Here is a 22183-nt window from a genome sequence, read left to right as displayed (position 1 = left end):
GCCCACCCACCTGGAGTGCAGCTTGTCTTCCATGGGCAGGGGAGAGCTGAGTAAGGCATCTCCCTTCCTCATGTGCCCACTCACCTACAGGGGCAGGGGCTTAGGCAAGCGCAATGTTTAACACAAGGAAAAAGGGAACACTGCAAGGCTGGCAGTAAGAGGGAAAGAGGGATGAGGCCAGGCAGGGAGAGACGGCAGCCCCACATGAGCCAAAAATTCCATGCCTGGATACTCCCAGGCATAGTGGGGCAGGAAAGGGACATTCACTTGGCACCGCTTATACCAGCCCTCAAAGGCCAGGTGCTTTAGTCCCAACAGTAGCGGCTGGCAGGCAGTGCCACCACATCATGGCTCAAGTCCGCCAATAAAGTGTTGGGTAAGAGTGCCAATATGGAATATGAGCAAGTCCAAGTTAAAGGAAAGGCAAATACATAAAAGTTGAAGACCAACCCTAACAGCCTGACATAGCTACTTCTCAAGGCTACTGTGAAAGGAGAAGTGAATTATATATGAAATCCCTTTGGGAAAAACCATTTAAAGGTCTATAAAATTTGCACAAGACATGCCAAATGTTCACCATAAGACTATGAAGAGGAACAGAACCCAGTAACATATTGGAAAAACTTAGAGAATGTTTTCTTAAACTGTGATATTTAGGTCCACGTTGAATTTTAATGACCCAGTAAAAGAAAGTCACAAAGAACAGAACTGTCATTAGCACCTTCTACCCCATTTATTGCAAACTCTCTGGGAAGTGCTCCCCAAAAAACAATCCTTGGGTGGACACACGCTTTTCCTAAATGCCACCCCAATGACTATTCTAATTCAGAGACAGCAAGTGGTCATTAATTCCTGGCTGTTTCTATCCTGTTGTTTTCCATCCTTCTACTTCTCTTCCAATCTTTTCCACTGTTCTTGTAAGTTAAGGGGAAATTACCAAGTGATTTCAATTACTAAATTAACTAAAATCACCAGTTTTACACCTAACTGACTGGTTTCAGGAATAATTCTATTAAAAATGTTATCACTGTAGCAAAGATGAGCTCTTTGGTTCATCTCTTTTTCTCAATGCTAAAAAATTCTCCTTATCCTCTCCAAGTTTACTATGTAAGTTAACTACCAGCGACCTAGCACAGTTACTCTATAACATGACCCTGAAAGTGTCTGAAACTCTTAAACAGCAAGTGTGAGAAAGCTATGACAGTACACCCCTGAAGCAGTGAGAGACTCAAAAATAACAAAAGAGGCAAGGGAAAAGTGTAGGGAAAGAATAGTGCATCCACAGTATATTCTGAATTTCTTCATGTATGAATACAGCTACTCTAGCCTGTGTCAGTTATTCGTTTATTTAATTTGTTGATTTCCATCTTCACTTCTTTTTTTCCTAGGAGAGGATTTAATACAATATCTGTTTATATTCTGTGGCTAGCTGAAGTCCAGAGTTTCATAAAAAAGAAGTATCTTTTCCCTCTACAGTTCCAAGCATTCCTGGAACTTGTAAGTAAAATTCCAGATATCCCTAAACCCCATTTTATTTTTTCTGTTGAGATATAATTGATACTTATATTAGTTTCAGGTATACAACATAATGATTTGATATTTGTATATACTGCAAAATGATCACCACAGTAAGTCTAGTTAACATCGATTACCATACACATTTACATTTTTTTCCTTGTTATGAGAGCACTTAAGCAACTTTCAAATATGCAATATAATACTATTAACTATAGTCACCATGCTGTACATTACATCCCCATGACTTATTTATTTTATAACTGGAATGTTTTACCTTCTGATCTCCTTCACCCATTTCACCCACTCCTCCAACCCAATTTTAAACTAACTATAGTGCAAATAAATAAATATTTTTTTAAAAAAAAGGAAAGGAAACTAACAATAGTGTATGCAGACACATAGTATGTTGATTGCAAAATGAGGGCTGTTGAAAAGTTGCAGTAGCAGCCAAAGTGTTCCCTGATTTCTGAAGTAACCAATTGAAATGCATACATCATTCAGGGGTAAAACTGAGAAAATGCACTCAAACCATTGGGAACCTGCAGTCACATACCCAAAGTTGTAAGCCAGGATGCAGCAATAAATTAGATGAATGTATATGTTTACAATACTTTGCTAAATGCACCATCTAAGAGTCTGCTGTGTTGAGAAAGAGAAATAAAACTAAGACTTGGTGTTGCAAAAGAAAACTTCTGCTTAACTGCTCATGGTCTATAAAGTTGACTATTACTAAGATTCTGGGTACAAGAAGGGTAATGTATCTTTTCTGTCCACAATTTTTTTAAAAAAAGGACTCCATTGCTGCATCAGCTACACTTCACTTGGAAAGCTATTGACTTTTCCTTCCTGTTGCCTTTATTTTCTTCTGCAGGAGCACAGAGGGATGCAAGTCCAGGTGGGCACTGTGCCTTCCACTGACTATGCTGTGTAACACAGCAGGGAAACCTCTTATCTCAGGCTGGGGTTGCCTATTTAAGAATCTTTCTCTTTACAAAAGGTATAAGGTAGTAAAACACAGCTGTACAAAAAGGTTTTGTATTTTCTTGCTGTTTGTTTTAATCTATTAAAATGATACAATTAAGGCAGGGTGCAAAAATATCTATAAAACTATATTACCTACCTGAGTTCATATATTTGTGGACCAAGTTTTAACCCAGCTCACAGTGATTGAATCATCTGAATGGATTTGACTTTAGAAGTGATTTTTTACACCTTTGCATACAGTGTTGTCAGATCATAAAAACACAGTGGCTTAGGATCAATGAACTTTAAAATTCTAAACTGATCTTGGAATTAGAATGTTATTAAAAATGACTTAAGCTTCACTCTTGCTATTTCCTTGCCAAAATTGGATCATTGCTCTGAATTCCTGTCTGCCAATTACTTTTCTTTTAACTCCACAAGGGGTATTTTTTAAATTGGAATTTATGTATCTTTAAGAAGAATAAAGGTTTTGTAAATAGCATCACAGCCAAACCTTCTTTTCAAGAAGATGAAATCTGAGTTTAGGAGGAAGAATATGACTCAATTTCAGTTTGCAAAGACTTATAATAATATAATCCCATTTACTTCCTACTTAGATGAACTTGAAGTGTTTTCAGCTGTGGTATATTAAATTTGTCTCATAGAGAATAGATTTGAGTGGATACTTAAGGCCTTTTCCTAAGCAGTTATGTTTAAGTTAAATGAATAAACACATTTTAATGTCTTAATTATAAAAACAAAATCTGCCAAAGTCTATGATCTGCACTATCATTTGGAAATAGACTGAAAAATCCTATTAGCTTGGAATTAAGCGGAAAATAGTTTCCCCCTCTGGGGATTTTTAATTTATTCAGAATATTTATATAATTGTCTGCTAGTGAATCCTTTGAGATTACTTTGTTGGAGATGCTCTTTAACTCCAAACACATTTTTCTTGAGGGCAGGGGGGTACCGTAATTAATTTCAGCATGGGATGAATCTTTCTTTTTACTTATCCTTTCCATCACCTCCCCACACCCCCATTCCCTCACCTCCCTCCCTGGGTGACCTCACTGTCAAGTCATATGGGCGCCAAAGCATTTTGGCTTGGGCCTAGTTAGTTCAGCCTCACAAGTGCATGGGAAGAACTTTAAACCTCGGTGGGGAATTAAACAGTTTTGCTAACTCAGAAGATGAACCACCTCTGAATGTCAGTTCCAAGCCAGTATGCCTGGCTCTCTATCAAGAGACACAAAAGCCATTCAGCTGAGTTGCCAAAACCAATGACCAACAACTTGTGATATTTTTTAAAGACCTCACCACTTTTGCAATCATCACTCCTGTTTTTTCTTCTCATCGCAATTCATGGAAATGTGTCTTTTATAGACAAACATCAAATTGAGTATTTAGGGCTCTTACCTTAAGTTTTTAAATGATCTTCGTGCCCTAGCTCAAAGAAAAATGAAGCTCCATTGTAAATAAAATAATTACTCAGATCTATCTCCACAAAACATATGATGTAACCAGCTGTGTTTGTGTTTGAGATTTCTAGGATGAAAAGTACTCTAGACGGATCGTGATCAATAAAGACATCATAACAGTGAACTGCTCTGAGAGCAGTGTTCGCTGGACAGATAAACAAAATAATGGATAAAGCATTGCAGATGAAAACTAAAATAAACCTCAAACCAAGGAAAGGACTTTTAAGACAGGTAGTCCACGGATTTAAAAAATTCTAAACTAAAGAAGACTTGTTTACATCAAGTTTGCATATATGCTAGTATCATGTTATGGAGGTCCTTTATCTACGTGAATTTCGTGCATCCAACTGATGAGTACAATTTTTTAATTAAATAAAATAGTAGCATCCATATTAAAAAGATCATAATTTATAAACTAAATATTTTCAGGTGCAGTAATTTGTCTGAGCTTCAAGCCCAAAGGGAAGGATGCTCTACTTTTGGCACACCTATGAGTAAGTAGATTTCCAGATAGGTCAGAGGGAAAAAACTGAGTTAGCAGCTATTAAAATGATCCCCCCCTCCCCCGCTCCCCTGCCACGCCTTTCCAAAGCACTCTCCCTGCAAACTCAGACTGGCACCATCTTTCCAGTTCCCGGGAGTAGTGAATCACCCTCAGTCTCTCCAGCGCCTCATCCAGTTAGAGGAGAGCCTGCTTCTTAGAACTGTCTAGGAAACAAGGGTCACCCTCGATTGGTTCCAGTCATCCCAGAGCATGGTACTCCCCCCAAATCGCTGGATTTCGTGCTAAAACCCAGAAAAAAAGTGATCCGGTTGGGGGGGGGGGAGAGGAAGAGTATGACTGTATACAGAGTAACGTAAAGGAACGAAAGGGCGTGGGAGTGGAGAGAAAGATCTGCTGGAAGCGGAGAGAAGGAAAGCCACGTGGTAGCCGACTCGAACCCCAGGACAAACGGGCGTTGTCCAGCCAGGGACTGTGAGCCTGGGAAGCGTTTGCCATTTGCACGCTGCTCCTCGCGGACACTGGGTGGCGCTCGTGGTAAAGACTTGCACTACTCTTAGGGTCCGTTTCCCCTCCACCGCCTCCCGCCCTTTTCAAATTTCGGCTAGTAGGAGATGAAATTACTCACATTCTTCCTACGTGTCGCCGTGAGGAGAGCACTTCTGGAGAAGTTTGAAGCCGTGGGGCTGTTTCTCTGCGGCTGGGCCTGTCAGTGGGTTTTGAAAGAGGTAACAGCGTCCGGCCCGCTGGCCTTAAAACAAAGTTCTGAGCTTGGTATCACAAGCACCACAGTACCAGCAAAAGTTTCTACCCTGACAGCCGGGATACCCAACACGTGTGCGCCCAGAGTGTGGGTCCGAAGCGCCGGCCAGGCCCGGTGCCAGCCCTGCACAAAGCCACAATGACTCTAACGTGAAAGGAAATGGGACCATATTGTGATCAGACTCGGGCTCCTTTTAACTCAGCGCTCCCTCTCCCTCCCACTTCCTTTAAGGAAAGGAAGGGTAGGGGGAAGTGGGGTCAACCTAGAAAAGAAGCAGGACAAAGCAAGAAAGTTGATGCTCTGGACCTTCAGAGACACACCCAGGTTTGGAGGCCTCACCCAGCAGAAGCCTTTGCACAAGTGGCTCGGAGTCTGGCGTGAGGGCCACCACTTTAGGAACTGAGAATAAGAAGTTAAATCCTTCCTTTTCGCCCCACTCCTTTTTGTCTTGTGTAAAACATGGGAAAGAATGTCTTTTTTCGTCGGAGGAAAAGTGAAATTTAGCGAGGTCTAGAATAATTTAACATTGTAACACTGTGTTTTCAACAGGATTTTTTGAACTTCTAAATTTTGTCCAAATTCTGCAGCTTCCAATCCATCCAGATTGGAATCTGCCTTCTCAGCAAGGTCTAAGGACATTGCTACGAACATCCGATTTAGCATAACGGTATTGACCTCATTTCCCGCCACGTAATAACTTTTAAATCTGTAAAAAGTAGACAGTGCCAGGGTGGGGCTGCGGGGATACAGTGGGGTGCTGCGGAAGGCCGCCTGCTCCCCGAACCGGGAGGCGCTTTGAACCATCCCTGGCATTGCTCTGGGGAAGCGATTCGTGGAATTAAATGGCAGGATGCGTGTAAGGTGACTCGATGGGCGCCGAGAACTTCTCCGGAGCAGAGGCCAGGGCTGCAAGCCTGCTGCGGTCTGTAGTGTTTCCCCGAAGCCCTGTGGTCCTTCTCAGCCAGAACCTAGGGGGTGAACAGCCGTGCCGACATCCACAGCATGGGGTGAGGATGGGCGGACAGCCTTGGCTCTGTTTAACCGAGCTTCTATCTCAGAGAAGCCTGGGGCGGCACAGGCCGCAAGCAGGGACTCGGGCGGGTGTGGGAGGAGGGGCGCTGTGGACCCTGTGACACACACCTTCCCTTCCCTGTGCGCGCCAGAGCCGAAGTTGCCCCCAGAGGGCTATGCGACAATAGCTGTGGTTTTACGGCGCCCAGAGGCAGGGAGTTGGTGCACATGTGGCTGCTCGGCTTTGGAGTTTCGGAGCAAGGCTGGCCTCCTGCTCCGAGTTCCGGACCCGCCCCCACCCCCTCGGCTCTCCTGCTAGCCTGTTTTGGGCCAAAATAGCTCCACAGCCAAAGTGAGGCTAAACTAAGACTAGACACAACTAATGTAGACATTTTCTTCTTCGGTTGGGTCGGGGGTGGGGCGGGGGAGGGATGAGGCGGTGATGAGAAGCCAGCCTGTTCCACCCTGGATGTCGGGTGGAGCTCCCAGGTTCCGGGTCTTAGAACCCCTGGAGGAAGATGCTGGGAGGGCCCAAATCAGGATCCAGCTCCTGGAGTGTCCTATTTGAGGGGAGAGGAAGTGGGTAGCGGTAAACTGACTAATGTTAAACTTCTAAACTCCCAGCTAGATCACCACTAGAGCAAGAGTGACACTTCGTGAAAGGCAAACTCTGCATCCCAAATACCAAGTGTTTGATTCCTGAGCCTTTTCTCCCTTTGCATATGAGCTAAGATGCTTTCACTGCAAGAAATAAAGGGATTGAGGGTACAGGAATCCGGACGTGGGAAATGGAAAAGCAGGCCCTCGGTGCCACCTCCATGGAGCTGGAAGAGGGAAATCCATGGGCTTCACCCAACTTCCCCAAAGAACTTTTATCTCTGTCTACTTCCCAGCGTTCTTAGGGTTCCCATTAGTTCCCTGAGGACAAGTCACAAGTAGACCATTCACTTTTGCAGGAATCTTTGACCACTGAACACAGAATTACTGATCCTCTATTCCAACAGCATCCAAATAGACTAGAATATCAAACAAAATGTGGGGCTGCCCGCTCCTCTTGGGGACCAGCAGTTTGGGAGTCATTAAGTTATTTGTGCTTAAGACAGCAATTTTTTAAGTCGCTGTAGGGATTTGGGCTTGCAGGAACTCTCTCTGCCATTAAGAGTGCATTCTTGAGCATCCTTGTCTCTCCCTTGTCTGAGAAATAACTCATCTCGGGCAAAGGAAGTGCTTGCTGCAAATTTGTCTGTCTTTTCCCAAATCACAAATTTTCCACACATGTAAATTACAGCTTGGCTCCCAGTGCCCCACTAAAAATATTGTTCTCATCAGTTTCTTCTCACCTTTATCCCACATCCCTGCTCCCCGCCCCGCTTTGATTCCCCATTTCAATATTAGTGTTCAGTCCACATTCGCCCTTGATGCAGCTCGAGGCTGGCTGGGAGGTGAGGAGCATGGGAAGACCGTGGTCGACCTCATCCCCAAAACATGTGCACTTTCTGAGGCTGCTGATTGGAACACATTGTCTCCAGACAGTACAGAGCTGGGTGTTGGCGCTTCTGCGTTGTCTTTAGTATTCACTGAAAACAGATTGCCTGAGGACCCCCTCTTCCCCCAGCGAGCAACAACAACACACACACACACACACACACACACACACTCCCCCCCCCCTTCATTTTTTCTCCCTCTTTTTTTAAGCAATGCTTTGTTGTGCTCAAACTAGTTGGACGAGTTAGGGTGTTGCTGCTGCTCCTGAGGCCCTGGCCAATGGAACCCGATCCACCCCGCTGTGCGTAAGCGCGCAATTAAGGATTTAACCAAGGCTGTGCTGCGCCTCAGCCAGCAGTCAGCCTGCCGGAGACAGAGCCTCCAAGACTCCCAGCCTCCTCCTCGCCGCCGCCGCCGCCTCTCCTCCTCCTCCTCCTCCTCTTCCTCCTCCTCCCGCGCTCCCACAGCCATGTCTGCTTAGACCAGAGCAGCCCCACGGCCAACTCGGGCAGCCGCCGCCGCAGAGCAGCAAGGACAACCGCCGCCGCCAGTGAGCGATGACAGGAGTGTTTGACAGGAGGGTCCCCAGCATCCGATCCGGCGACTTCCAAGCCCCGTTCCAGACGTCCGCAGCCATGCACCATCCGTCTCAGGAATCGCCAACTTTGCCCGAGTCGTCGGCTACCGATTCCGACTACTACAGCCCCGCGGGGGGAGCCCCGCATGGGTACTGCTCTCCTACCTCGGCTTCCTACGGCAAAGCGCTCAACCCCTACCAGTACCAGTACCACGGCGTGAACGGCGCCGCGGGCAGCTACCCCGCCAAAGCTTACGCCGACTACAGCTACGCCAGCCCCTACCACCAGTACGGCGGCGCCTACAACCGCGTGCCGAGCGCCACCAGCCAGCCAGGTACGGGGGCTGGGGGTGGGGACCGACACAGGGGGAGCCAGGATCAGGGAGGAGCGAGATGCGGTGGGAGATCGGGGGGCCGCGCCGTCCACTGCAGTGCGGGCGCACTCGGCGGAAGGGAGTGGGGGCCGGGACTCTGCAACCAAGAGAGGTTCCCGAGCCAGCATTTTAGAGATCCTTAGTAGAAGAAGCCTGCGGGGGAGTTCGGACCAGCGTCTCTCCTCTCTGGTACCCTCGGGCGACCCCTCAAGCCGCTGGATTCCCAGCTTGCCCGGTCGGAAGCCGGCGAAGCTGGAAAGCGGGTAGGGGTGGAGAGACGAAAGAATCAACCAGCCTGAGCGGCGTTTACGTAATGAACGGAAGGTTATTTGCTGGATGTTAGGGTAAGCGTGCTCGAGGAGTGGGAGTGGAAGGCTGCCTCAAAGACTCTGCGGGGATTAGTGTGAGAGCAGCCGCGAGCCAGCGTGGTGTGCGTACCCGGAGCGCGCGGGGCGGGGTGGGGGCCGGAGAGCTGTAGCCCGCCAGAGGAAGAGCGCGCCGAGAGCCTTGCGGTTTCTCCAAGGCATTTCCCAAAACAAAAAGCCATTTAAAGGCGGAGGAGGGTTGCTGAAGGGTCACGTTATTGGAGCAATATTTTTTTCTTTCTCCATTAGGTGCCTACAATTTGTTTCTCCTTCCCATCTCCTTTTGCGTCTGCCTTGAAACTTAGCTGGAGAGTTTAAGAGGGTTAGTGAGCTTGGGCAGTAAGAGAGGTATGAGGTCTCCTAGGAGAGGTTTTGCTGGTCAGGTTTGATCTCTTCCCACCAGCACATTAATAATCCTGCTAATATTAGCATCCCCTGCTCTGGCAGAATCGAGACCACAGCCCTCATCCTCCACCCTTCCTCTCCTAGGAGCTCGCCACACACACACACACACACACACACACACACACTCCGAGGAGAGGTTCTCCGCCCCTTCCAGAGATGGGCACTTTTGATAAGATGGTACTTTTGTGAAAGGGGACTTGTGGCCCCAGGGCACGTTTGTAAAACACGCGTTCCGAGAGTCTTTTTTCTCCCAAGTCTATACTCACAATTCTGCTAAATTCGTCCTGACCTGCCGCCCCTTTCCTACGAAAACACCCCACCGCGGATTCCTTTTCAAATTGTATTGGAACTATAACTCCTGATAAACTTTCAAAGACTGCGGGGAGGGGGGGGGGCGGGTGGAGGGGGGAGGCGTGTCTTCGTTCCTTTCAGTGTCTCTGAACTTCGTGCATAAATGAAAGATTTTTTTCTTTTGGCCAAGAACTTATTAAGTCTATTTGTAAAAGAAACCAGACACATCTGTGCCCTCGCAGATCTGCAGGGAGATTATGGGGGCTGCATAATCGGCCCTCTGTCTGCGGCGGCTCGGACGGCTTGCTGCTGAATTGAAGGAGCATAGTTTGCTTGTGGGTCTTTGAACTTTGGAGACCTCGTTTAGCGTCTTCCCTGCCCATGCGTCTGGCCTCTGCGGGCGCCCGAACAGACGCTGACATAAGGGGGGCCACGGCCCGGGGCCTCCCTCTTGAATCCCCGGGAGCGGCTGGCCAGACTCACCCAAGAAACGTCGGTGAACACAGGGTGGGCTTGAAAACGAATCCGGGTGAAGCAGGAACCGCTGCAAGGGCTAAATCCCGGACGCCGAAAAAGGAGTTGTGCTGTGCAAGGCGCCTTGCACAAACCCAGGAGAACCTGAATAAACAGAGTAGGGAATTAATCAGGCTACCTGGCTTTTCCACGATGGGGAGGGAGGGGTCTCGTGAAGCAAAGGCGGTAATATGGGGAAAAGAGAGTGAAGGCTGCGTGGTAATAAATTCAAGGACTGTATTTGCAAGTTCTGCAAAAGGGCCATTGTCTGCCGACAACTCTAACCGGGTCTGTTTTGATTATTTAGAGAAAGAAGTGGCCGAGCCCGAGGTGAGGATGGTGAACGGCAAACCAAAGAAAGTTCGTAAACCCAGGACTATTTATTCCAGCTTTCAGCTGGCCGCGTTACAGAGAAGGTTTCAGAAGACTCAGTACCTCGCCCTGCCCGAACGCGCCGAGCTGGCCGCCTCCCTGGGACTGACGCAAACACAGGTAAATCCGGCCGCGGCCGGGGCAAGAGCCCCGCCTGGGGTGCAAGCCTGGCTTGGCCGCGGGGTTCGGTCCCGGCGGGCTGGAGCCGATTCAATAGGGCCCGCGAGAAACTCACAGACAGAAAGACACTGACCCCGCGCCCTTCCCTCTAGGAGTCAGGCCGGGTGTCGCCGCCGTGCGACGGTAGGGATGGGATGGAGACCGCGTTCATCCCGAGATGCAAGCCCCACCCCTTCGAGCCTCGGGCGTTGAGGGGCCGGTTTCCTAGGTTGGAAACAAGGGGAGGGTTGTTTCCAGGACACTCTCGAAGCTTTGGGAAAGTGGTTCTCTGCACAGTGCAGAGCCTCTCGGGATGAGCGGGGCCCGGCGGGCTCTCGGTGGTCTTAGGCCGCGCGGAAGCCGGGAACATCGCCAGCAGCCGGAAGAGCTGACGGGTCACGCCCTGCGCCTGCGGAGCTTTAGGCCGCAGCAGCCTGACCTTCCGAGGTGGGAGGGCGGGCTGTACGGGGAAATCTGCCCTGGATCGTCCCGTTCCCTTCACTCCCACCCCAGCCCCACGGGGGTCTTTGGAAGAATAAAGAATGTCCTCGGAGCCGAGGAGGGAGTGAAAGGGGTCGTTCGGGAAACGGCAAGACCGCTCCTTGTCCGCCCAACTCGCGCGCGTGCGCGCGCGTAGCCGGCCCCGCGCCCCTAGCTCACCCGGCCCTGGCGGTTGTTCTGGAGACGTTCGCGGCGCCGCTTTGCCCGCGCTCCGCGCAGGCCTACCCATGCGCGCTCGCGGCCGCGGACACTCGCGCCCCCTCCCCCGGCCCCAACATAAGACAAAAGGCTGGGGGTCCGGCCCCAGCAGCAGCCAACAGGGCGCTCTCTGGGGCCCGAGATGCAGGCTTTGCCCCTGGCCCAGCCCCTTGACCGTGGGCCGAGAGCTGCGGGGAGACGACAGGGCCTGGCCTCCTGGGGGCCGAAATCGCCTCCAGTTGCCGCCCTGGGGGAGGCGCGCGGGCAGCCTCTGAGTGTCCCGGTAACGTGTGCCTTTGTTCCCCCACTCAGGTGAAAATCTGGTTTCAGAACAAAAGATCCAAGATCAAGAAGATCATGAAAAACGGGGAGATGCCCCCGGAGCACAGCCCCAGCTCCAGCGACCCTATGGCGTGTAACTCGCCTCAGTCTCCGGCGGTGTGGGAGCCCCAGGGCTCGTCCCGCTCGCTCAGCCACCACCCTCATGCCCACCCTCCGACCTCCAACCAGTCCCCCGCGTCCAGCTACCTGGAGAACTCGGCTTCCTGGTACCCGAGCGCGGCCAGCTCAATCAATTCCCACCTGCCGCCGCCCGGCTCCTTACAGCACCCGCTGGCGCTGGCCTCCGGGACACTCTATTAGACCGGCCGCTTTCTCTTGCTGTCTTTTTTGGGACTACTGTGTTTTTGCTGTTTTAGAAAATCATTTTAAAAAAAAAAAGAAATTCATATGGGGAAGTTTGGAAAACAGAAACAAAAAAGATTCATGTGTAAAGCTTTTTTTGCATGTAAGTTATTGCATTTCAAAGGACCCCGTCCCCCCTTTTTTTACAGACGAACTTTTTTTGCGCAACTGTGGACACTATCAATAGTGCCTTGAAATCTATGACCTCAAATTTTCAAAAGACTTTTTTCAATGTTATTTTAACCATGTAAATAAGTGTAGATAGAAGAATTAAACTGTATATTCTGGATAAATAAAATTATTTCGACCATGAAAGCAAAATGCCTCTAAAAAATACTCCATTTGCCCCACTTATAATGGGCTGGTGACATTTTGTGCAGGCAATTAAAGGAAGACAAACTCTGCAGAGATCCAACAAGGCAAAAAGGAAAACAGAAACTGGGGGCTGTGTAGATGCAGAACTGTAGATGTGTATATGTTGGATGCTGTACTTTATATGTCTATATACATATGTGGCCTGTTTAGAGTACTGCCACATAGTATATATTTAGGTGTTTTTTGGCCTAACCACAAAAACGTTTAGATAATTTTAAGTTTAACCCCAAACTGTTTCAGGTAGAAAGTAATGCCGGAATCTAAATACAGCCCTCCCTCTCTGTGTGTGAGTAAGAAAGCAGCAGAAATCCCTCAATAACCACTCTGAATTCTAAGCTCAAAGCAATTATGGTGGAGACTGCCCCCCTCCCCATCAGCCTCTGTGTATTGCCAGAGCAATTAGACAAATTACACTCCCTTCAAAGGGAGCTTCCAGAGATGAGAAAATGAAAAAAAAGAAGAAAAAGAAATTTCCCCTTCTATTACATTTTTTTAAAAAACCTGAAATGTTTGCAGTGTGGCAAATGGTAGTGCCTTGGACTCAGTGTATGATTATAAATGTATCTGAGCTCTTTCACAAGAGGAAAGGATCACAGGACTTGAAAACAATGATGGACCTAAATCAGTAGGCCAAGCAGGGCATGTGTGTGTAGGGGGAATGCATTCGTTCTGCCAAGAGGGAATTATGAGGTGGAGGAAAGGAAGGAAAGTATTGTGGCCCCGTGTCGATTTCATATCGTGTGAGACAATATTCCAAACATAAATTACTTCCTTCATCCTCTTTACCGCTCTGGTTTTTTCAGGAAGGAGCTCTCTCTGCTTTGCTTTTACATAAAACAGTGGCAAGCAGGTTCCACACGATGGGAAACTGCATCTGTTTGCAGGGATTTCTCTTTTGTGAAGGCTTCTCTGGGGCAGAGAGGAAGGACTTGCAGCAACCCTGGCCTCTGTCACATCCTTCTCCCTGCACCTCTGCACACAGACATCAACAGTGTGACCAGAGCTACAGCTCGGGTCTAGAGCTGTACTCCCAGGCCTGAACTGTGGGTGTCTTTCTGACTGTCCTTTAGTTCGCCTGACTCTGTTTCCTTGGGATACCAAGGGAAATCGTTTGTTGGAAATTACAAGGTGCGTGAGATATATTTTACAGCTAGGAAGTCAGCAGCAATAAATTTGACAAAATAGTTTTCTTGGGCGGGGGTGGGGGCGTGGGGGGAAGATTAGAACGTAAAAATTTACATCCTGTCATCTGAGGACTTCTGAGAAGGTTCTTCCAGGATTGGGAGACTAGACCTGAAAAGGCACGCTGTGTGCCCTGAGGGGAATTTACCTGTGTGCTCTCTCTCCTTCTCTTTCTCGCTCCTTCTCCTTTCCTCTCCTTGTCTCCTTCCTTCTCTTCCCTTTTCCTTTCTAGCCTGCCAATTTAGAAAGACCTTGGGGGGATTTGATGGTTTGCCGGTCTTGAGAGGCACCCTGCCTGGCTCCGGGGCGGCACGTGGGCCGCGGCCAAGGCTGTGGATCCCTCCTCCTCCCCCACCCCCAAAGCGCTTCTCTTCTCGAAGCTTCTCGCCCCCCCCCCCCTTCGTTCCCCTCCAGCCCTCCTTTCTCGGAAGAAGGTCCGGATGGCGGCGCGCTTGGGGGAAAGCCGTGCGGAGCCCACTTTGTTTTCTGCGCCGGCAGAGAACAGGAGGATGAGGGGGAAAGGTAGAGCGATCCATTTCCTGCTTTTCATTCTTGGCTTGTAAGGCGTGCGGGAGTTTCCATTACACCGAGAGCCAGCGCTTTACTTCTGGTGAATCCGGCCGAGAGACCACCCCCCCCCCGCCGCCTCCCCGCGGTTTCCGAGCGCCAGCTTCCCCCTGCGCTGGCACCCCTCGCCGCCCCCGGGTGCGTGTTCGCGAAGGTTGGAGGGGGCGCACCCACTGGGGGCCTGAGTGGCAAGAATGTGCTTGGAGCACACTCTTTCCCTTTCTACACGTGGAGAGGGCAGATATTTTTCCAGCCGTCCCCATCATCTCCCCTCCTCTTTCCTGCTTTGAAAAGGGGATCCCTTCACTACCACCCCCGATCGGCCGGCGCGGTCAAGCGGAGGGAAGCGCGAGTTCGGACTCTTCCCGGAAAGAAGAGGGAAGCTCTTCTTTAACGACCACCCCGCCACCCCCAGCCTTGACACTGCTTGTTGTTAAGGACACCAGAGCCTCGTTGCGACGCGGGCAGGCATAACGCCGCGCGGACAGACTAGGTTTCAGGATTCCTTCCCTTGTGCTAACCTCACTTCTTCCACTCGCAATGGCCTCGTCTCTCTCGCGGTTTTTTTTTTTTTTTTTTTTTTAAACTTGGTCCGGGAGCCGTGGACAGAAATATTCTGGCAAACCAGTCTGCAGCGGGTTTTCCCTGGCACCGCGGGGATTCTCCCTGGGGAATTTAACTCCCTGCAGTCCTGCGCCCAAGGATGTAAAAATAACAGATCCTCAGCAAAGGCTAAAAATATCCGTGTGATGTTCCTCTCCCTTGCCCTGCCTCCCACCCTCCCTCCTTCTCACCATTGTTTATCCCTATATCTAATATAAACATGTACCACTCCCCAGCAGAGTCCCGGTCTGCCCGACCCCACTCTCCTGACCTCTGCCTGCCTCTTCCGGTCCCCACTTGCCTAGCTCTCAGTCTAGTGCTCCCGAGATGTCAAGCTCACCCCAAGATTTAATTTTCTTTTCCGTGGGCTTCTTCACCGCGCCCCCCATACTCCCAAGCTCCTATCCCCATCTTCAGACCACCTCACAAAGCCCAGGAGGCCGAGGGCATGCTGGCAGGGCCAGTATGATTCTTTGGTGCCCTGTCCGCCTCCTGGGCCATCCTGTAAAAGAGCAGATAAATTAGCCTTTGTTTGAGGCTCGCGTTGGGCTAGGCGGATTTCTGCCCTTACTCGCCCCCCCCCCCTTTTTCCTGGCGGCCACCTCCTTGTGGAACAGGGGGCGGCCTGGGGAGCCGAGAGAAGCCGCATTCCTGTGGGTGCCAGGCGGCTCCAGTGCTGAGCCACAGGGCCTGAGACACACACACAGAGGAACCCGCAGACCTCGTTGCCCTTGATCTCGCTCCCTCTCTCTGCCTCCGGTTGGGGCACCCACCCGGGAGCCTGTCCACCCACACTCGGATCCACCCAGGTCTCGGCCTCGGGCAGGAGCGTGTTGACCCGCACACCGACACACGCACGCACACCCTCCCGATGACACAGGCACAGGCTAGGCCAGGATCTCCCCGCCCATGCCAATCCTCTGTCTCCCGCCCCTTATCCCACAATCCCAGACGCGCCGGCTGGCCTCCTTTGGCTTCTTTGATCCCACCGGACGCCCCACGGCTCGCGGCGTCCTGGCCGCGCCGTCCTGGGAGTCGCCCACAGCGCGCCAAGGCCAGGCGGTGCTCGGCTCCTCCCAGCGCGCTCTGAAGCTTACTCCGACCTTGACACCACTCGGCCTCCAGAGCTCCCCAGCCCGAAGCGCGAGGGATGCCTCCTGGACCACTGCCCCTTGCCCCTCTCACGCCCCCCAGCGCCTCCTTTTATTCGAAGAGAGGGACCTTTAGGGCTCCCCAACCGTCACCCCCTCCCCGCCCCGTCCCGCAACCCCTCGGATCGCGCGCCTCCCACTGGCCGCTGGGTTCCCGCCAACCCCGAGCTCTCGAGCCCTCCCCGGAGGCACGCCCTGAGGACAGACGCCCTCCGGCACCTCTGGGAAGCGCGCCACGCCGGCGGATCCGCCTGCGGTCACCCCTCTCCTCCGCCCTTACGCACCCCCTCCCACAGCGGCTGGGCGGAGGCTCCCGCCTCCCGGGAGGTTGGGGAGGGGGCGCTGCGGCTCGCGCTCCCAGGTTGCCTGCGAGTGCTGCACACTGTACTTGGTTTTTCCATGGTGCCGGCGAACTCTGGGCTTCGAAAACAGCCCAAATAGTGGTAGCACATATGGGATTGGCTACATATTTTTCTACGCAGCCCCGTCCCCCCACACTCGCCCCACCCCCGCCGCATCCGCGTTTTCTTTTGCATCTGACAAGCTTTAGGTTCCCCTGTGGTACAGGGCAGAAAGTACACACAGAGTATCGACTGCGGAGGGGCGGGGGAAGACTTCCCTTTCAATCATCCAGGGTTGCCGGCTGTAATGTAATAACCTGTTTTATAGGTCGAGCTCTAACTGTAAAGATAGGAACCGAGGGAATTTACATGAATCTCTCTTTAAAAGAGAAGAGAGTCCTGATTTGCAGCCATTGTTTCTGCTCTTTTGTTCGCAGGGACTCCGTATTTACTTCTGATTTATGGGGATCCGAAGGAGTCTCTTTGCCAAAAGCGCACGTATTATTGAGTCTGTTCCACATCCTAAACCAAAACTTATATAAAACCGTGAAATACCACACATTACGACCTTTCGCCACAGGAAGGGGAAAAAAATGGCTTCATAACATCATTCTACACAAACACACACACACACAAAGTTTCAGTAAGGATTCTCTGTCAAATCTCCACCATGCACAGTCTAGTGTACTTTTTTTTTAAGAAGTAGGTGGAGGCGAAGGGCGGTAAACAGTACTCAAGCTATGATTTATTTTAAAGCATTTTTTTTTTCTTGGAAAGGCGACAAGAAGCCACTGGAAGCTTGTTGTCATTCAAGGACTATTTCTGCCATTTGTCATTTGCAAGATGGGAGAAGAGGGCGGGGGAAGAAGCAGGATATGGACTCAACTTTCATCCATAAACAGGGGTCACTAAACAGGGGACATTTCATTATTGCCCTTAAATTCACAGGAGCTAGTAAGCCTGCTTGCCACCCTGCAGGGTGGCCCTGGCTGGGCAGCTCCAGGGTTTGTGAGGTGGTGGGAGGAGGGAGAATCATCACACACTGTCCTACAGGCTGGAAAAGATGCCCAGGAAATTGTCTGTGCTCATGGTGGGAAAATTGAACTCCTGGGAATTTGTGGGCTTTAGGTGTCCCCGACAAGGACATCACCACCAGGAACCAGAACTGGACTCCAGAAGTTTCATCCTGGCCGGGGTTCATCCTCCTCATCCTCAGGAGGCAGCCGCTAGAACCCAAGGTTTGCTTTCACTCTGGAACCAGCACAGCGCCCCAGCCTCTCTCCAGACTCACTTGCTATAATTCTCCAACTCCCTCTCTCCTCTGTCCCTCCATAGTTTAAGGAGACTGACCTTGCTCTTTTACAACCATATCTGGGGCAGGGACAGTTCTTTATCAAAAATACCAGACTTTCTGGAATACAGAAAGAAGTAGTACATCAGTGACTTGTAGCAAAAGAATCAGCTGGACTGGTTTACATGAGAAGGGGACTGTTAATTAATAAAAGTTAGTGATAGGATTAAAGCCAACAGCCGTGGAAGCCGAATGGAGGAGACAGCTTCCCAGCCGGTTTTATTTAATTAGCAGCAATTAATACATTTTCTGCTAATATCCTTTAGAGCTCTCAATGACTTATTCCCAGTGAAAGAGAATGGAGATGAAATTTAGGAACACTTACAAACATCCAGGGCGTTTTGCTCTGATGACAAGAGAGATTGCAAATTCATTTTTTAAAATGTTCATAAACAAATGACAGGCACATTCTGAGGCTGCCTTGGTGGAAACAATGGTGAAATTGACAAATGGTCTTTGCTTGGGGGAGGGGCACTTTTTTTTTTTTTTTTTAAGCGAAGATAATGCCTTAGGAGAGAGAAGGGGGAAGGGGGGGAAAGACAAGTTAAAAAAAAGAAAGAAAAAGAAAAATTATTTCAGACTCCAGGCAGCAGCAGATGTAGAAGCCCTTGCAAACACATCAGCCTTACACATATTGAAGATTTGGACACGTAATGCTTCAGACCACTGATCTGCTATTTTCTTAATTCCCGCTCTTCTTTTTCCATATGAATCAAACAGTCTTTTGTCCTTCAGGGTTTGATTTGATCGCTACTGTTCACATTTCACTTTTGTATTTTCCTCTTCCTATACCATTACTCATTGAGTGCCCTGTGAAATTACAATGGTACATTTTCAACTCAGCAACCCATTTGCCGTGCAAAAATAGGGTCTAAATAATGGCTGAATTAGCCCTACTGGACAGTTTCAGATGTAACACTCTGTAATAATTATATTGCAGGCTGGATTAGGATGCTATTATCATAATCTGGACGTTTACAATTATCTGTAATTTGCAAAGATGCGCCAGGTCTTGATTACAGCAGTTTTTTTTTTTTTTTGTATCACGCTAACCATCACTAAACAGTGACAGTAATAACAGCTAATTTTGCTGGCAATATAAGAGGTGCTGGGGTGTGCAAACAATTTCACACCTGGATGTGCTCACTCAACCAAGAATATAGAGAAAGAGCTTCTGCCCTGAGACTCAGAAAAATATTCTCCTCTGCTTCTGTTCAGTATAGATTTCTAGACCCTGATCACTGCTTAAGAGATATTCACTGGGGGTAAGTTTTTATTTCTTGCATACTTCAAGACACAGTTCATATTTCTCTTCTCACACTTTCCAAGCTATATGTGTTGCTGCTGTGATTTATTATGGACTGCAACTTTGCTTTAGAGATGTTTTTGAATTCTGACCTTTTATCCCCCTTAACAGTAGAAGGGTGGTCGTTCTGGTGAGTAAAAGGATTTGGGTGAGAATGGGATCCTTAAGAACTCGATTTGTCTTTCTTGCTTTCTGTGCTGTTGATATTTGGTGCAGCTTGTGACTGGAGACTGGGAAATGGACCGGGTTTCTGTAAGGTATGGAGGGAGCCTTCTGGAGATTCCAATCTAAAATATATTTGAAGAGTTGTTACTCAAAGCTAGTCCTAGACGAATCCATTGAGGTCTTTACATGTGGTGATGATTTTAAGTTTGGGGCCGTTGAGAGAGCAAACGGAGTTCGCGACAAGTGCTCCTTTAGCATCACGGGTATGCGGACATCGGCAACGGCAGGTGTAGTCTGAATCTCTCGACTTTATAGCCCCTTTGACGCCTTCCTCCATTTGGGAGAAAGTTTCCGGAATAACTGGCCTCTGAAACCCTTTAGGGCTGCTTTGCGGTGCCTTTGCCTCAAGCTGGGGGTGGGGGGAGGGGGAAGGGGTGGGATGCCGATTGTAGAGCTGTTGCCCACGAGGCCCAAGCGCCGAGACCTTGGGGTTGGAGGGGCACGATTGGCTGAGACGCGGAGCCGAGCTGTGGAGCCAGGGTACCAGTTTGATTTAGGAATGCACCCGAGGAAGACCCTCGCAAGAAGCGGTGCAGTTCTATCTATAGATGACGCTGTTTCCTGACCCAGTAGATGCTGGAAGCAGCTAGAGGTGCTAAGTGCAGGAGCCTGAGAAATCTTTGCTTCCCTCACCCCAATGCAGAAAGGCCTTTCTCCAGCGGGAACCTTTGGACGAAATTGTGTCAAAAGATAATGAGATGCTTATTGGCGCCGAGAAGAAATTTTCCCCTTCACCCTCACCGCCCCCGCAGCTACTGTTCTTTTTTTTTACTTGGAAAATATGGTCAGAACGAGGCTCTGGAACTCGAACTCCGGGCAAGTTCGAACGTGGGGAGGCGTAGTAGGCACCGAGACTGGGCGCTGCCTTCGCCTACGCCCCTCCTACCAACCCTTCTCTGGGGAATCACTTTACTATGGGGTCAATACATTCTAAAGAGAGAAAATGTTAACCCTTGAGGTTCAGAGGACCCAGAGGAAGCCCAATTCCAAAGCCAGTTCCGGGGAGGACCCCTTGGTAGAACTTCCTGTCTAATTAAATTCATATTAAGAGATAGAAAGATCGAGACAGGAGCAACATAACACCTCCAATGCGTTAAAATGCATTTTCTGGGTTTCAGAATTCCATGCACTCACAGTGGTTTGGCATGTGTCTGGTGAATTTTTTTTTTAAAGAAAAATTAGTGTTGGTTTCGATGTATGGTAGCTTTCTCTCTAACGTAATTTGAATAATTCAGCAAAGCCCCACTACCAGCTGTACTTCTGCAGCCTCTTCCATTCTTTTCAGCATTATAATTTTGGTTAATTTTCAATTTTAGGTCCTACGTCTCTGCAATTTGTGTATGAATAACAGAATAATTTCCCTCTTTTGTTTCGCCTTTCCTGTTCCTGAATCTAAATAAAGATGGCTTTTTAGTATTAAAAGTGGAAGAAAATTACAGGTAATTATCTTTGACGGTAAAAACGCTGTAATCAGCGGGCTACATGAAAAATTACTCTAATTATGGCTGCATTTAAGAGAATGGAAAAAAACCTTCTTGTGGATAAAAACCTTAAATTGTCCCCAATGTCTGCTTCAAATTGGATGGCACTGCAGCTGGAGGCTTTGTTCAGAATTGATCCTGGGGAGCTACGAACCCAAAGTTTCACAGTAGGAAGGGGGAAAAAAGAAAAGAAAACATTTTTCCTAATGTAACAATACGAATGCTAGAAAATGACAAGACTGATCGGTTTTAAACCATTCTGAAGACTGACTGAGCGTGGAAGTTGCTCAACAAAAAAAGGAACGGGTATATTGGTAAGTAGTCTTTGCTTTGTGTCTAATTATAGTGACTGTCCTTTTGCACGACTGTATGTCGCTGTCATTATATGGAGCACTCTGAGTATCTCTATTGACTTCTGATAAATGGCTCAGTGGTTTCAAGGTTCATAATTTGAAGGATGCCCAGGTCTGTAGCCATTAATTCTCGCAGTATGGGGCTTCCTGCTTGTGTGACGAAAGGACTTTTCATTTTCATTATTTCTGTGCTTTCCACAAGATCGGAAGGATGTATTTCTTCCAGGATCGTGTATTTTCCTATCTAGCTAGCTTGCAAAGGGTTGTAAACATGAAGTAGTCATAACTGTGCATTTACTTTCTGTTTTTTTCTTTTATTCTTTCCTCTTTTTTTGTTTAAAAAAGCTGCTTCCAAACAAAGACAAATACAGCTGTATTATTTTGGCTGAGGAAAGGGAAAGGAGAATACTCAGTGTCAGTACTGGAAACTATTGGATGTCTAGAGGTTAACCTGGGGTTAGATCATTCTAATGATTTTTTAAAATAGATAAATGTGTAGAAATTACAATAAAAATATAATATATAAAGGAAGCTGAGAAAACATCCATGGTTAATGTTAAAGTACTTAAGACAAAGGCTAGTGCTGCAAACTGATATCTTTGCAGGCATTTGATGTTTATATATAGGGTTTCCCATATTAGGAAATAGGAATTCTTTTAAGAGTGATAGAAAATATACTGGGAGGGAGGGAGGAGGGGGTGGTGAGATAGAGACACACAGAGAGAAATATACAGGACACTCCCAGCGTTTTGTGGCTTTTACTCCATATATGAAAGAAGACAAAAACATACAAAGTATATGTACAACTAAAATTCAACAATATATACAGAAATGTTTCTTGATATAAATGTCCCTATTAGCTTAGTGAATGCCACCAATTCACCTAGTAAAGATGTCAAAGCAATAGAATGGTGATTTTGGTTGTTTCCTCTGTCTTTCCTGATTCCAGTTCAGGGTTTGGGGGTAGGGGTGGGGGGAAAAGTGGTTTTGTTTTGTTTTGTTTAAATCATCATTCTTGCTCATTGCATTTTGATAAAACATGCAGCCTTCCCTCTGTGGCAACGTTCTAATCTTACAGCTGATTTT

The 22183-nt window shown here is 48.5% G+C and overlaps 1 protein-coding gene across 1 annotated transcript; it reads left to right on the top strand.

Annotated features, from left to right (window-relative positions):
• Positions 1-8280: 8280 nt before the first annotated feature.
• DLX5 (distal-less homeobox 5) lies at positions 8281-12120 on the top strand. Its single transcript, XM_059932796.1, has 3 exons — positions 8281-8635; positions 10556-10740; positions 11791-12120. The coding sequence occupies exons 1-3, from the start codon at positions 8281-8283 to the stop codon at positions 12118-12120; spliced, it is 870 nt and encodes a 289-aa protein (XP_059788779.1).
• Positions 12121-22183: the final 10063 nt, after the last annotated feature.

This window comes from Balaenoptera ricei, chromosome 9, assembly GCF_028023285.1.
Source record: "Balaenoptera ricei isolate mBalRic1 chromosome 9, mBalRic1.hap2, whole genome shotgun sequence".
Taxonomy (NCBI): Eukaryota; Metazoa; Chordata; class Mammalia; order Artiodactyla; family Balaenopteridae; genus Balaenoptera; species Balaenoptera ricei.
The sequence above is the reverse complement of the archived record's forward strand: the minus strand, read 5'-3'. Positions and strand labels throughout refer to the sequence as shown.